Source organism: Triticum dicoccoides, chromosome 2B (assembly GCF_002162155.2).
Source record: "Triticum dicoccoides isolate Atlit2015 ecotype Zavitan chromosome 2B, WEW_v2.0, whole genome shotgun sequence".
Taxonomy (NCBI): Eukaryota; Viridiplantae; Streptophyta; class Magnoliopsida; order Poales; family Poaceae; genus Triticum; species Triticum dicoccoides.
Genome location: NC_041383.1, coordinates 151,199,760 through 151,215,208, shown reverse-complemented (window position 1 = coordinate 151,215,208; position 15,449 = coordinate 151,199,760). Strand labels below are relative to the sequence as shown.

General features: G+C 41.9%; 2 protein-coding genes across 6 annotated transcripts in view; both read left to right on the top strand.

The window, feature by feature from the left end:
* The first annotated feature begins 232 nt into the window (after positions 1–232).
* Positions 233–4,835, top strand: LOC119362691 (rhomboid-like protein 19). The gene is made up of 8 exons (XM_037627931.1): positions 233–419; positions 983–1,107; positions 2,135–2,195; positions 3,020–3,186; positions 3,284–3,395; positions 3,478–3,680; positions 3,815–3,946; positions 4,367–4,835. Exons 1-8 carry the CDS (start codon positions 375–377, stop codon positions 4,464–4,466), a joined length of 945 nt encoding a protein of 314 aa, XP_037483828.1. The 5' UTR covers positions 233–374; the 3' UTR covers positions 4,467–4,835.
* An 812-nt stretch (positions 4,836–5,647) lies between these two features.
* The window catches only part of LOC119362690 (protein HUA2-LIKE 3-like), a 14,632-nt gene continuing 4,830 nt past the window's right edge, over positions 5,648–15,449 (top strand). For 4 of the 5 annotated variants that reach the window (XR_005173608.1, XR_005173607.1, XM_037627930.1 and 1 more), the window contains exons 1-4: positions 5,649–5,844; positions 8,119–8,195; positions 10,555–12,738; positions 14,135–14,603. Coding sequence is in view for 2 of the 5 variants with exons in the window: in XM_037627930.1 (XP_037483827.1) it covers positions 5,722–5,844; positions 8,119–8,195; positions 10,555–12,738; positions 14,135–14,603 (2,853 nt within the window). In the remaining 3 variants the exon portion in view is untranslated. Of the gene's footprint in view, positions 5,845–8,118; positions 8,196–10,554; positions 12,739–14,134; positions 14,604–15,449 lie in introns of all 5 variants that reach the window. The other variant, XR_005173609.1, reaches the window with a different exon arrangement.

The window sequence follows — 15,449 nt, the reverse complement described above, 5'->3', positions numbered from 1 at the left end:
CCCCACACACACACACACACATTTCTACGAAACATTTCAAACATGGTTTTCACAAAGTGTTTTTAATACTTTTTTTTACGGCAAGTGTTTCTGAAACTTGGTTTTCACGTGATATTGTCTCGACAAGGAAAAACCTCATTTGTCTCGTCTATGGAACTACTGTGTTCGAGCCAAGCCAGGAGGAGGGAGCAGGGAGAGCACCCGGAAGCCCGAACCGTCGTCCCGGAAGCCAGTCGACCCCACGGACCTAACGATCGATCCCAAACCCCATCAAACCTTTGCGTGCTCCCCGCTCCACTTCCCCCCTCCCCTCTCCTCACTGCAGCCACAGCGCGCTCCGGATCGGCGGATCTCGTCGGGCGGCGGCCGCCACGATGATGAGCAGCGTCTCCCCTCCGGCGCCGTCGCTCCCCTCCGGGGTACGTACGGACCTCCTCTCCCTCTCTCCAGATCTGGCGCGGCGAACGCCCCTCGCTGTCGGACGCCTCTAGATCCTTCGGCCAGGGCGCCCCTCGTGCCTGCCGTGTGGCACGACGCGCGTCCTTAGCACCCGTCGACGCCCCTGTCGCGTTCCCCCGGAGGCCGTCGCGGGGATGTTGGCCGTGGAATTCCGGGGGCGATGTGTATGTGTTTGTCGAGCCTGTGACGCGCTTCGCCTGTAAACGCGTGGTTGAGTTGGGGTGCGCGGATCTCGGCAATGGTTTAGAGTTGGATAGCTGAATCCGTTCGCTAGCTCTCTGTCTGCACCAATGCCAGAGAAAGAAGGACCTGCATCATGCTGTTTCCAAGCCACCTTTGGTGGTCTCATGTGGATTTGTTTGCTCTTGCCCGGAGTTTAACAGATTTGTATGCCTCAGATGTGGCCTGGTAGCTGGTTTTTGTTTTGTGTTGTTTTTGTTTTGAGGAAAGGCCTGATAGCTGAATTACGCGTGGGAAAACTTGTCGCTGTACACTGATAGATGCCGTGTTTATCACAATGCAGGGTGGAAGCTTCTTCAGAGGGTACACGAAGCTCTGCAAGGGCCTCGCCGTCATATTGCTTCTCGTGCACCTCTTGGTCCAGCTGTTCCCTTCAGCCGTCAACTATCTCGCGCTTATCCCCGCAAGGTAGCCAACACAAACAGATCTTTGTTGCACTTTAATCTGATGTTTGCATCGAAATTTCAGCCACATACCCGAGTAGTGGTCAAGTTAGTGGTTGCATGCCAAGAAGGGGAACCTGACCTAATTTCTTAATTAACCGCTTTACTGTCAGCACCTTCAGTTCTGTCAGCACCATTAGTTTTGAGTTTTTAGATTGCAAGGATTTGTATAGCATCTAGTAACCTTCCAAGGAGAAATATCACGTGTAGATGTGTCCTTCCAAGGAGAAATATCATGTGTAGATGTGCCAGTACCCTATAGCACTGACTGGTATACAGTACACAGAACTATTACAGCTAGTCAGCATGCTCATCTAGAGTGCCAGTTTTAAATGCAATTTTGGCGCAGTGGTGATAGTTTTGAGTGTGGTGCCATGCATTCTACTCCCTCCGTTCCTAAATATAAGTCTTTGTAGGGATTCCATTAGGTGGACTACATACGGAGCAAGATGAATGAATCTAAACTTAAAATGCATCTATATACATCCGTATGTGGTTCATAGTGAAATTTCTATAAAGACTTACATTTAGGAACGGAGGGAGTAGTCAGTAATTAAGTCGTATATTTTCTAACCTCTAGATTGCATCATTGTATTCATTATTACATCTGGTGCACACAAAATTAAACCTACCTATCTTGCTTGTTTTGAAATGAAGTTACAGGCAAGGTTTACGAGTCGATGAGTCGTCCTGAGGTTGAGACCCATAGACTAAGCGTGAGTAGTCGATACTAAAGTTGTGACTCATAGACTAGTCGACACTGAAGTGTAGTCGGCCCTGGAGTTGAGACTCATAGACTAGTCTTGACTAGTCCTTGGACTCGTAATCCATGGTTACAGGTAGTTTTTCCTTAAGAAGCCAATTAATGTTAAGCATGCCTTTGAGGTGTTACCCTGTATAACTTGAACATGTTAGATGTTTGGCATACTTCTCATAAAAAATCATGCTTCTATTTTCTTTGGAATTGTTTGATTAATTTATTTTTTCTTAAGGACAATCCCTTTCGCCTGGAACTTGATAACTGCTGGCTATGTCGAGCAAACTATTCCAGGGGTAAGTTCTTCCTCTCATCTTTGTCAAGGGCACGGAGTTTTGATTTGTTCTTTTGTATGCTTTGTAATCATCTTAGCACTTGGTATGTGTCCTCTAATTAATTTTATGGAACATTACTGGAACTAAATCTCCGTGAAATGAAAATAAGTAAGAACTATGGCAACTAAAGTAACTATATGTGAAGTAAAGATTTATTTATCGCTGTGTGAGAGATTGCCTTTTCTAAAGTATGTGGACGAGGCGGCAAAGCTTTTTAGATGGTTAGCTATGAAAAAGAACACACTTAATCAAACTAGTAGTGAACTTGATGAGGTTTGGATAGGGAGTGAATTAGAGTATGGTTGCTATGTCTGTCTGGTTATATATTGGTAAGTTTTTCTCATGAATTAGATCATGTTTTAGTAAGGTAGAAACAGAATATGTATAATTCAAATCTTCATTTATGCTGAGCAATAGTCACAAAATCAATTGAGTGGAAATATCTGTGAGAAGTGATGACACATATGCAGTGTATGGCATGGATGTACAGTGAGCTATCTACAGTACTTGCCTGAGATACTTTCTGCAGATGAGCCTTAACTTTAGGATCATGCTAAGCTTGTTAGGGAGTGACAGCGAGTAGTGCTCTCCTTTATCGTTGTTTGCTCTGGACCATGTGTTCAGCTGTTTCATATTTGCTGTTTATATATTGAATAAAATATACTATCATATCTTTAGATTCGCCTTTCCTTGGTCCCCAGCTGCCAAGTGCACTATTTTAATAAGAATTAAACCATTCATATTTCATCGAGCCCCCTCAATTCACATGGATAATGTGCTTCCAGGTGATTATCAGCATAATTGGTCTTCTTTTATTTGGGAAATTATTAGAGCCTCTATGGGGCACAAAGGAGTTATCAAAGTTCGTTTTTATTGTCAACTTCTCAACTTCAATGTGTGTCTTCGTAACTGCTATTGCTGTGTACTATGTAACACAACAAGAGAGCTACCTGTAAGTATTCTGTTTCTATAGAAGTGTCCGAGCACATCTGGTTTGATGTTCTGTATTGGGTAAACTGATGAGTTTTTCTTAACTTTTGATTTCTCAGCTACACTCCTCTTTCTGGTTTTTATGGGGTTCTGTCAGGATTGCTGGTGGGCATCAAGCAACTTATGCCAGAGATGGAGCTTAATCTTTTCGTGCTGAAGATTAAGGGAAAGGTTAATAACTGATACTGTTAATAGAATGACTCTGTTTGATGTTATCGTCTGATCTGACATGTTTATTTTTGTCCCTACTCAGTGGATCCCATCTCTTATTGCACTGATTTCCGTTGTTGTAAGCTTCTTCATGAAGGACTTGGTATCTTACCTCCCAGTTATACTGTTTGGCATTTATATGAGTTGGATTTACCTGCGTTACTTCCAAAAGAGGCTAGAGACAGGCCTGAAAGGGGATCCAAGCGAGGAGTTCTCTTTCTCAAGTTTCTTCCCTGCAATTCTGAGGTATTACGAATTCCCCTTTATATAATACTAACTTCTTAGTTTACGGACGAACTTCCTGACTAATTTATGAAAACATAGCCAAATTCTGGATTCGATAGCCTTTATATTTGGATTAATTTATTAAACATATGCAGACCAGTTCTGGATCCAATAGCCTCAATATTCCATAGGCTTCTTTGTGGAAGATCTGATAGGGCAGACCGGGGTCAGACATTGGAAACCTCATCATTGCCGGGTTCAGATTCTACTGAGGCAAACAGGAGGAGGTTAGTTTTTGTGACTTGTTCTCAAGTAACCCTTGCTCACACAAACTAGTCTATGGCTCTATGCAACCCTCCAGTACCTCCCCTCTGTCTTTGTTAATTATCACACATAGGTAATGCTCAAGTGAGTTCTGGATTTATGTTTTGAGACAGTCTTTCAGGATTATTTATACTTTGTGACTGCAGTTTGTGAGCTTGTAGAATCTATGTTGTTACGTCATTCCGTTTGAACTGATTGCCGTATTCTTAGTTTTGGGTCTTTCGGTTCAGTAACTAACTAATAACTCTATTTGGTGCTTCTGGTTGCTGCAAGAACTGTATATGTGCTAGTAGTGTACCCGAGAACAAGCCACAATTAATGCATATGTGCATATGGGATAGTAGTGCACTTGATCTCACTTGGTTGTGTTGATCTCACTGCAGGGAAAGGGGTCAAAGGGCACTGGAGCAAAGATTGGCTGAGAAGCTGGCTGCGGTCAAGAGTACAGAGAGCACATCTCTCGACGCATCTGACAAAGTTTGAGCCTTCTACAAAAATGAATGCTGTGAATTCCCGGTGCTGCGTTACCCAAGTGACGTTGTCTGGAGGACAGGGAGCATCGTCGGTTCGACCGCGAGCTCTTTCTATTCCCTAGTTTATTATATCATCTGTAAGTGCTTCTAGGGGAGGTGGTGATGCGAGAATGTGTGATTTTACTGATGTAGGGAACCATGCCGAACTGTGCAATGATAGCATCATGTCTGTTAGCACAATTTAGCCGCATGCTGACTGCTGAGAGTCTTTCGCTTTGCATTTTTGAGGCCCAGAGGCGTTCCATGAGCAATGAACAAGTTAGCGCATTGGTTTGCTTGTTTGTCGATCCGTTTGATTCTATCTGCTTGAGTTATGATAGCCTGACGATCTGAGAAGGTGTTGTGGTGAATTAAATTGGCAGTGATTGGTAAATGACATGATGCTACTGAGTGTGGTACAATAATAAAGTTCATTTTCCATGAGATAAGAAAGAGAAACGCTTATTGTGTATGGGAACTACCAGCCCCAGCCCACCTAGTCGGATTCAGACCCTCATACGTAAGTAAGAATTCTTTGAGTTTTTTTATTTTTCATGGAAGAATTCTTCTCCGGTCAATTTCACACTTCATGAGTGTAATTTATTATGTGTACGCGGTATGTGTAGGTGTAGCATGCTGTAACATCGCTTGCGCGTCTGGAAATAAATTGGGTGATCTCATTGCTTATTTACGGCGATACGTTTTGTCATTACGGCGAGTGATCAAGTTATTTCCTTTAGAACAAGCGAGTGATCTGACTTTGACTCTTTTTTTAGGAAGAGTGATCTGACGTTGACATGACTTTGCCGACACACCATTCGTGCAAAAACCGATAAGCCCACGAAAGCCCAGGCCCATTGCCGACCAAGCCCTCTCACGTGTTCGAGCCCTCCTTCCTACCACCAAACAAACAACCCCGCAGGGACACGAAACCAGAGCAGGCAGCAGCAGAACGGGGAAAGAAACACACAAAAGGGAAAAAACAAATTAAAAAAGAGAAAAATCTCCGAGCCCAAGCCGCCTCCCCCATCCCCCCACTCCGGCGCTCCATGCCTCCTGGCCCCCTCCCCCTTCCCCCCGCCGCCGCCGCCGCCACCGCCACCGAGCCCACACGAGCGCCCTCCGCGCGCCCCAGCGCCCGGCGGCAGCGCCGCCCCCTGGCCCGCTAGCCGCAGCGGACGCGCCCTCTGGCCGCCGGTTCTGGGCGGGCGGGAGCGGCGTCGGCGATGGCGCCGACTCGGAAGAAGCGCACCTCCTCCGCGGCCGCGGCGGCCGCCGCCGCGGCCCAGTGGAAGGTCGGCGACCTCGTGCTCGCCAAGCTCAAGGGCTACCCGGCCTGGCCGGCCATGGTGAGTTGCGCGCCCCCTCGCTCCTTCTCTCTGATCTGGGGCTCCCCAAGTGGTCTGGATGACCTAGGGTTCGATGAATCATGCTGTGGGCTGGGGAGCTTGCTTAGGGTTCGGTTAGATAGTGTTTTTTTACTGTACCGCCATGACTCGCAGTAACAAATGAGGTCTGTAGGTAGCTGCTAACGCTGGTTTCGTGACCCTTTCTGTTTTCGTGGCTATAATAGTGGCGATCCTAGCGAGGCCTGGCATGTTTAGGGTTCTTAGACCATGGAGGTAGTTGGTGGTTAGCCGTATGCAAATTCTTTTGATCTTTGCTAGAGGTTCCTGCTAAATCGACGCACCAAACTAGGATCTGGTACTCGAGTTCATGCATTTCTCAAGTCTTGATGATTCTAGTGAGGTTGTGAAGTTGTTGTAGTTCAGATTTCACCCATCTGGCAGTTGGGGCTTCATGCAGTTCCGATCTGTTCGGAGTCGGCCAGCCGAGCTTGGTCAGTTTTAGTTTTTGTTTCGGTACATGATGGTGAGGTTGATAAATAGTCCTCTTGGGATAAATCTTAGTGCTTCACTCTCATCAGATTTATTTTGCGAGATCCCGTGTAAGTGTACTGCCTTTATGATGGAACCACTATAGTCTATTAATGTGATTATCCAACTGTTTTGGTAGCTGGGTGGAAGATGGCGGTAACCTGGTTGGTAAAGGAGAATGCCATCTTTTTTTAAGGATTAATTTGTATGTAGTGAACGAGAACCTGTTGTCTAGATCAGTTGTTATGATGTTTCCGCACCTAGAATAGGTGCAGCGAACTGATGCTGTTAGTTTTTAGATGTGCCAGATTAACTATATGATGTTTCAAATGGTTCTTCGCTATTTGGTAATTTATATGTCATTAGCTCCGATATACTTCTTGAATGGTTTATCTCCTTAAATTGGCCTCCTCAGCAGCTGGATGTGATTGTTATGTAAGTCCATGAAGGTTCGGCAGCGATTGTTCATGTTCTCTGCCCTGACCATGAGAATTTATAGTATAAAGACAACTGGGAGATCCTTAGACCCTCTTCACATATGAATGCGCCACAACCTAGCACGGCTCTCGTTATCCATGTTGAAGTTCCGCATATACTAATTTAGCTCCTTGGTGATGGGCTTTAATGCCGTAGGCAGCCTATGTGGAGCTGTGAAATCCAGATAGTCTCACACTGGAAGTCTACAATGAGTTGTGGAGCGTATAATCTATAATGTACTACTTGTTATGTCCAAATAAGTCACCTCCAGGTTAACCCTGTTGCCTGAAGGAACTGTAAGAGGGTTAGAGGGGTGCATATGCATATGTGTGCCTGTCCAACGTGGGTTCTGTATTGCGCGAAGTATGGGCCATCAAATTAGGTTTCCTTGGATTAGCAATGAGGTTATATAGTGGACTTGCCATGACATACACCTTGTTATGGTTTAAAAAAAACATCAATCTGTGAAAAGTGTTGCATGATCTGTGATAATATGGTATGATCTCTATTTTTTTGCAGTTTGTGCACGTTGGCACTGACGTTGTAATATGAATTTCTTTTGGTGGCGTCTCCTTTTTTTCTGTTTCTATTTTTATTCTTTGGGTTTCTTGCTTTTACTTGTCACTTGAAATTTTGGAGGGTTAATACATAGAAGAGTCCTTCTCGCCCTTTGCTAGCCCTAATGTTTACTCACTGCCCTAAAGTTTTGCTTTGAGATGCTCATTTGCTGTACTTGACAGATAACTCCTTGTTTTCTCCTGCGCTTTAGCTATTATAAGCATTTCCCCATACTCCGCCTTTTCTCAAGCGTTCTATTTTATGATGACTTAGTTCTCCAAACAGTTCTGTACGGGCTTGATTTTATTTTAGCTTACCTTCCTGTTAACATGGCTTGAAGGCACTTGCCATTTTAAGCTTTTGTTATGGTGTCGTGTTATGAGAAAGTTCACAAATCCTGCAGTTGCTTTTCACTATTGCCAGGAAAGTAGTTCCTCTCCTCTGTACACTTTTTTCTGGGAAATATCCCTTTGCTATTATTGCTAAGATTTTGAGGAATATTCTTTAAGCTATATGATTTCTAGGATGAAACTGCTTAGTTGCTTGTTGGTTAAGACTTCCAGTTTCCTTTTGTATCTGTTCCATTCCTAGGTCTGGCTTGTTTAGTCTGAAAAGCTGTGTTTTGGGGCACTGATATTTGTTTGAATTGAAACTGAAAGACCACAGGAATCATAATGAGCACTTGATTTACGGATATCCATACTGTTACAGATTAGCGAGCCGCAGAAATGGGGGCTTCCTTCAACTAAAAAGAAGTTGCTGGTCTACTTTTATGGAACTAAAGAGATGTAAGTTCTACTTTGTATTTAAGATTGTCCTTATGAATCGACAATTATTGTTGATGCATATTTTACCATATATGCACCATTTGCTTGTGCCAAACTATCAAATAGCTTCTCATGTTAGTTGTCGATTATTTTTACAGTAGTTTAGCTCTTTGTCCTCTTTTTACTAGTTACTACTTACTGCATGAGATATGAGGAGACATGGTATATAATTTTATTTTGATAATTCATCTATTTTCTTTTGTGACGATGAGCACAATGGGTATGTCTGTGTTAGCTTTTGTCTATTTACATGTAAGCCATGCGTTGTTTCTACATGATTCTGTTATTTGTGTAAGTGCCCAGTAGATGGTTCCCGTCACGATGACCACATGATGGGGTTTGGGCTTTTTGGTCATTCAAGGTGTCTGCTTTTGGACTGATTTTTACGTAATCAAGCTTGTTCTAGCTATTATGGAGCACTATAAACATTATTTTTTGATTCAGCAATATGCTGTGGCCATACTAGTGTAAATCTGGGGATCCTATTTATGATAAGGATGGTGTACTATCATACACTTTATGTTTTTTTTAGCATAGACTTTTAGGAGTTCCTGGGATGGGTACAAGTATTTTCCTTGCAGCACTTAAGTTTAGTTGTTGTAAGTTCTAATCATGTACTCCCTCCGTCCGAAAAAGCTTGTCTCTTGAATGGATGTATCTAGCACCAAGTTAATGCTAGATACATCCATTTGAGGAACAAGCTTGGGACAAGCTTTTTCGGACGGAGGGAGTACCTGTTTGTGTTATCTTGATAAAGCATCTCTTTGGTTATCACACAATCTTATAGTAGCTTACACCAGGAGCCTGAAAAACTTAATGAGTTAACGGGCAAGTTGGAATCAGTAAATTGCAAATTCAGTAAAATTAAGGGACGATATCTCTGAAATACTTAATCCCTACGATTTTTAATAGATGCACAGTTTTAGTCGAAATGCTAAGAACACAGGAACTTCCAAGTTCCAAGAGAGACTAATGATAATTTGTTAACATAAAGGGTGTCCCAAATGATAAATATTTATACGATGATATAAGTACAATGCAGTAAAGAACTTGAGGCTAGTGGATGTAACACTGGTTAAGTTCTGTCGAATTTTCCTTTCCTATTTTGGGACGTCTTGGTGCTGGCATGGCCTGTCTCATAGGTTGAAAGGTAATACATGCTCACAATCAAAATTATGTTACTTTTGGGGCAACGCGAAAGGATTGGAATGGGAACTTCCTATGTAGATATAATCAGGGCCAGCATAATAGTTTCCATTTATGCTGTGTTTTAATCATTGTCATGGAAATGTAATGGTGTAAAATCTTTTCTTGGAAATAAATCCGGCATTAGAAACAGGTTTGTTGGCACTCTTTAATTTTTGTTTTTGGCATAGAAACAAGTCATGTGCACTCTTGCTCCACCATAACCCTATAGGATTGACGAGGGACAAGGTCATACCACTCCAATCCCGTATTTTTCCTATTCCTACGTTTTGAAATTCCTGCGAATCAAAGAGTGTTTAATTGTACAAAGAGGTTGGAGTGGATGGAAATTTTCCTCCTAAATAATGTGGAAAGCATCCCTTAGGAATTTTCCCTAAGGATTATAATCCTACGTATCAAAAAGGCCACGCAGAATTTTTTTTAAGGAATTAAATCCTCAAAAAGCTCTATGGAGAATTTCTTTGAATCAAAGGAGCCCTAAAAATCTTTCTGTAGAGTACAAGGCGCACATAGACAACCCGCACACACATGGAACCACCATCAAGAAGTCATGAAAACAATTCAAAAAATTGTTATAAGATGCATGTACCATGCCACAAAATTGTCATTTGTAAGTTTTGTCATTCTTTTATAGCCTTTTGGTCGCATTTATGTACGTAGGTAGCATAGCACGGAAGCACTGTAAGGGGAGGAATCATCATTCTATCACACCACTCCTATGCACACACATGCATGCACATCTTCTATACATGCTATGAATATATTAGATTTCACACCCCAACTCAAAGTGGGAACAAACTCTTACTTGAAGCACACACATGTGTACTCCTGTTAAATGCGGCACACCTTGTTGGTGCTGGGGATTGAAGTTAAGTTGATTGCAACAAACACCTTTGCTCCCACCACTAGGCCAAAGACCCCTCCACAGCCATCTTAAAATCTAATTATGTAATGGTAGGAATTGTTGGTAATGAGCAATCTCAGCCTGAGATGTTTGTAACTCACAGCAATCATGCCATGATGGCTATCATGTTTGCACATTTTACTCTCAATCCAATATTCTTGATTCCAGATGTTTAAATGTTCGCTCTGACATTAGTTTTTAATATTGTAGTGCTTTCTGCAATTATGCTGATCTTGAGGCGTTCACTGAAGAGAAAAAGAAATCTCTACTTGTTAAACGACATGGGAAAGGAGCAGATTTTGTCAAAGCAGTTAAGGAAATAGTGGAAATTTTTGATTCTATGAAGAACGAGGACAATAATAAGAGTGGTTTGGCCCCTGCCAACAATAGCAGCAGTTTGGACACTGGAGGTCCTGAAGAAGGTTCTGATTTGGCCAATGACAACAAGCTCGAGGGTAATCCTGCCTCTTCCATGGATCACAGCATGGCCAGTACCCCTGGGTCTAATATTGCTGCATTGGAGAGTGAACACTGTGTTGTGAACTCTGCACCTGATGAGCCTGCTAGTTCATTTTCAAAGAAGAGGAGAAGTAATACTCTGCAACTAGGTTCTTGCACTCACCGTGATCTTACTTCCCCACGGAGGCCAAGAAGTTCATTAGGTGCTGATCATAGGACTCGGGATTCTTGTGGGCCGAATGGTCTCAATCTGCCTCCTGTTGATATGACCACTGATGATAGGCAGGAAGGTTCTTCTCGGCGTAAATGTATAGGTGATGACAAACCTAAATCGGATCTCCTTTCAGCTACGAAGGATGTTATGCTGTTCAATTGCGGTCAAGGCACCTCAAGTCAATCTGGAGCTTCTCTGAATGGTAATTATGAGAACAATTCGAGTTCTGCTGCAAATATAGAAAGTAATCTTAATGTTGAAGTATGTCAAACTGTCATGGGCAAAGAAGATAATCTTGATGGGACACAAGATCTTTCCACGAGCACAACAGTTACTTGTAAAAGAAAGCGAAGCCCGGACACCAATGATGTTAATAATTCTATTAGCAGCGTGGTAGCAAATATGGATGAAGAATTGCAGCCTAATTCAAGTGGAAACCTGCCAGATTCTCCAAATTCAGGGAATGAAGTCAATAAGTCAGATGGAGATGACCACTTGCCTTTAGTAAAAAGGGCACGGGTTCGAATGGGAAGACCCCAGCTCGAGGACTCCATGGTTGATGAGCTTGATATTTCTGATAACAAAGTAGAGTTGGCTATACCTGTAGATGAATGTTATAAACATGACTTGTCTTCATTAGTGGGAAAAGATCATCCAGCTGATGATGTCCCCTATCGCATAGATCCTTCACCCAAAGTAGACACATCGCTGGCATCGGGAAATGATCAATCAGCTGAGGAGGTGCTTCCTGGCATAGATCCTTCACCCAAAGTAGACCCATTGCTGGCATCGGGAAATGATCATTTAGCTGAGGAGGTGCTTCCTGGTATAGATCCTTCACCCAAAGTAGACCCATTGCTGGCATCGGGAAATGATCATTTAGCTGAGGAGGTGCTTCCTGGCATAGATCCTTCACCCAAAGTAGACCTGTCTGCATCAGGAGAAGTTCAGACTGCTTGCAAGGACAAAGAGTATCAATCAAAGGTTTTGACGTTAGATGGAGAAGCTGCTTTACCTCCATCTAAACGTCTCCATCGTGCCTTAGAGGCTATGTCTGCTAATGCTGCTGAAACTACAAGTAATCCGCCTGAAGTGAATAAGGCAAAGGAGTGTATCCTGAAGCCTTGCACAACGTCGATAGGAAGCTCTCCTTTTAATAACTCTGCAGATGCACTTGTCAGAAGTCCAAGATCTGCAACAACTAAAGGCCCGGAAATATGTTCAACTGTACTTTCTTTAGATACCCCAACTGGCCTAAAGTGTATGTCACAACCATTCATATTAAACAAGGACTCCCCGTCTTCTGTTTCATTGGAATTGACAAACGGTGGCAATCATGATCTTCCAAAAGACAAAGTTCACACCAGGGATGATGATGATATCTGTGGAAATTCTCCAGCCTGTTCCTTGGAGTTGAAAGAGCCTGTCTTTGTATCTAAGTTTGATCAGTTGCCTGTGGGGAAAGTAAGTACAAATGAGCTCCCAGATCCAATTGGTAACTCTGGTCGAGATTTTAGTAAAAATATTGATGGATGTGCTTATCCACTTAGCCATGCAAAGACTGTTGTGTCAGGTGCTAATCACGATTCCAATTCTGAGCCACAAAATAAGACAGTTTTGGCTGAACCAACAGTCAGTGTGGGTGACAGGACAAGTGCCTCTTTGTTGGTTACTAAAGTTACATGCAGCCAGAATGTTGCAGGCGCTCGAACATTTGAAGTGTAAGCCTTCTATTTTCTTTTTCTTAGATACATACACACTATTTTCTGCCTAGGTAAATATATTATACATTTATACTCCCTCCAACTGAAAATACTTGTCATCAAAATGGATAAAAGGAGATGTATGTAGAACTAAAATACGTCTAGATACATCCCCTTTTGTTCATTTTGATGACAAGAGGGAGTACGTCTTTACCTTAATTAACTAATTCCAGCAATCTTGGATATCTTGTGTTTTCCATTTTAACATTGTTCCTGTCCCTAAAGTTATGTGTTCCAGCATAGCCCCTTTCATGTAGTCTGCTATTATTCACTTCAAAGAATCACTCAATTTGTTGTGCACTTGTAAATATGTCATAATGCAATAGTACGTATTGCATGTATTCTTTTTTCTGCACCTTTTTGCAAGCAAATTATGCAAACATGAAGGTCTTGTGTAGATAAAGATGGATGCTGATTATATACCTTAAACTTGATTTGTTGTGCCAGTTCAGTCACCACACTGATTCGGTCGCCACACTGATTCAGTCACCACACTGATCCAGTCAAATGAAACAATGGTGTTCGATATGTGCAATCAAACATCATAATTTTACTTGATCCTATAAGCATATATCAATAGAAATTAAGGGTTAAATATATGTTTGAAGACTGTCAATTTCCAAATCTCACTTGTTTGTGACTGGAGGGAGTATATGTTTGATAGTATCCAGTAGTATAGAAGTATAAGTTGGAGCTGCTTCATTGGGTTAGAATAATAGGCAAAAGTCTGTGTGGGGGGCGTTTAGTTTGAAGCTCATGGATGCCAAAGTTTACTACCCAAATGTGGGAATGCTGGCCTCTTCTAATATTTGGTATCTATGGGTGATATTATGGATTGTTGGTTCAGTCTTCCTATCTTATCTCAAATGAACATATTCATCTGTATAAGTAATACTCCCACCGTTCGGAATTACTTGTCGCAGAAATGGATGTATCTAGACGTATTTTATTTCTAGATACATCCATTTCCGAGACAAGTAATTCCGAACGGAGGGAGTATAATTTATGTATTCTTCTGCAAGCAGTTTAAAATTTGCATGGAGTATGCTAAGCAAGCTACTCTTTGCTGATATAAAACATCTTTCTTAAGTCTAGGTGACTTTTTATAATATGTGTGTGTAATTCATTCTTCTACAAGCAGTTTAAATTTCTGGGGAACATGCTAAAGAAGCTATTCTTGCTGATGTGAAAAGTCTTTATTTAGTCCAGGCGGCCTCTGAAACAGTGATATATGGGACTATTGTATGAAGGATCAAATAGATCATTTTTCTGTTATTTCTTATTTATATCTATTGAAGTCTTGTGTCGATCACTTGGATAGGCTTCACATCAGTTTCATTGGTTCATCTTGTAGGCATGGTTCTTCAGCAACGGCACTGAGAGAATTCGACCACAAAATTAACTTGAAGGATATTGGTTTATCTCCTGACCCGATGCCTATGAAAGGACTTATTGCTGCTGCACATGCTCAGAAATTCTCTCAACCAACTTCTTTCATAGACAGTTTTTTAGATTCCAATGTTATTTCTGAACCTTCGGTGAATATACCTTCAGTTAAAGAAGGATCAGGTGGCCGGTGTTCACCTTCAAATACTATAATAAGGTCTGCATCAGATAGGATTCATACTCCACAGACTAGTGGTAAGATTCTTTCAGATAACATACAACAAAAGAGCTTGAACAAACCAGCAGGTCATGATGAAGCCAGGTCAGCACGGAGGGCCTTTGAAAATTTCCTAGGTACATTAACAAGAACAAAAGAATGTATAGCCCGTGCAACACGTCTCGCTCTGGATTGTGCTAAGCATGGCATTGCTGGGGAGGTTAGATCATTCATACTCTTTCAGTCTGCACTTCTCATTTACAAGCATATTTATGTTGGACCTTTGTGTTGCTTACTTCCACACTTTTGTTCGTCGATAAAAATCATGTACTTGCTTGAATGCTTGTAGTTGTAGAGTTGGTAGCTTTTCTTTGGTCTATGGTTTGTCCATCTTTTGATTGATTACTTAGCCTGATTGCGGTATCTTGTTGTTAGCTTTCTGCAATGAGAAACATGGATGTATCTTTTTGTTGTTAGCTTTCTACAGCGAGGAATATAGATGTATCTTTTGGTTGTTAGCTTTCTACACCGATGAATGCAGATTTTGCTTCTCTTTTGAGGAACAAAGATGAAGTAGATTTAAGCTTCTATTTCAGAAACAAACCATTGGAATGGGGAGCCATTTCCTTACTACATACTCCCTCCGTCCGGAAATACCTGTCATCAAAATAAATTAAAGGGGATGTATGTAGATGTATTTTAGTTCTAGATACATCCCTTTTTGTCCATTTTGATGACAAGTATTTTCGGACGGAGGGAGTACCTCTAACGTGGCACAAAATGATACACACACGACTTAGAAATTAGTAAAGAATACACTTTTCCTAAAATTTAGGATTACAGAACGACATTTGTAGCCTTCAGTTTTATACAATGAGAACAACAGCAACAAAGCCTTTTAGTCCCAAACAAGCTGGGGTAGGCTTGAGTTGAAACCCAAAAGATCTTGGTACCAACTCATGGTTTTGGCACGTGGATAGCTAACTTCCGCACACCCCTGTCCATGGCCAGTTTCAGTTTTAGATGTGAAAGATTATACTGTTTTATGGCCATTGGGCCAATCAAT

Coding starts and splice junctions, on each gene's coding strand:
- LOC119362691 (XM_037627931.1), top strand. CDS start 375: ATGATGAGCAGCGTCTCCCCTCCGGCGCCGTCGCTCCCCTCCGGG. Junction 3,187..3,283: donor ACACAACAAGAGAGCTACCT/GTAAGTATTCTG, acceptor TTGATTTCTCAG/CTACACTCCTCTTTCTGGTT. Junction 3,947..4,366: donor ACTGAGGCAAACAGGAGGAG/GTTAGTTTTTGT, acceptor ATCTCACTGCAG/GGAAAGGGGTCAAAGGGCAC.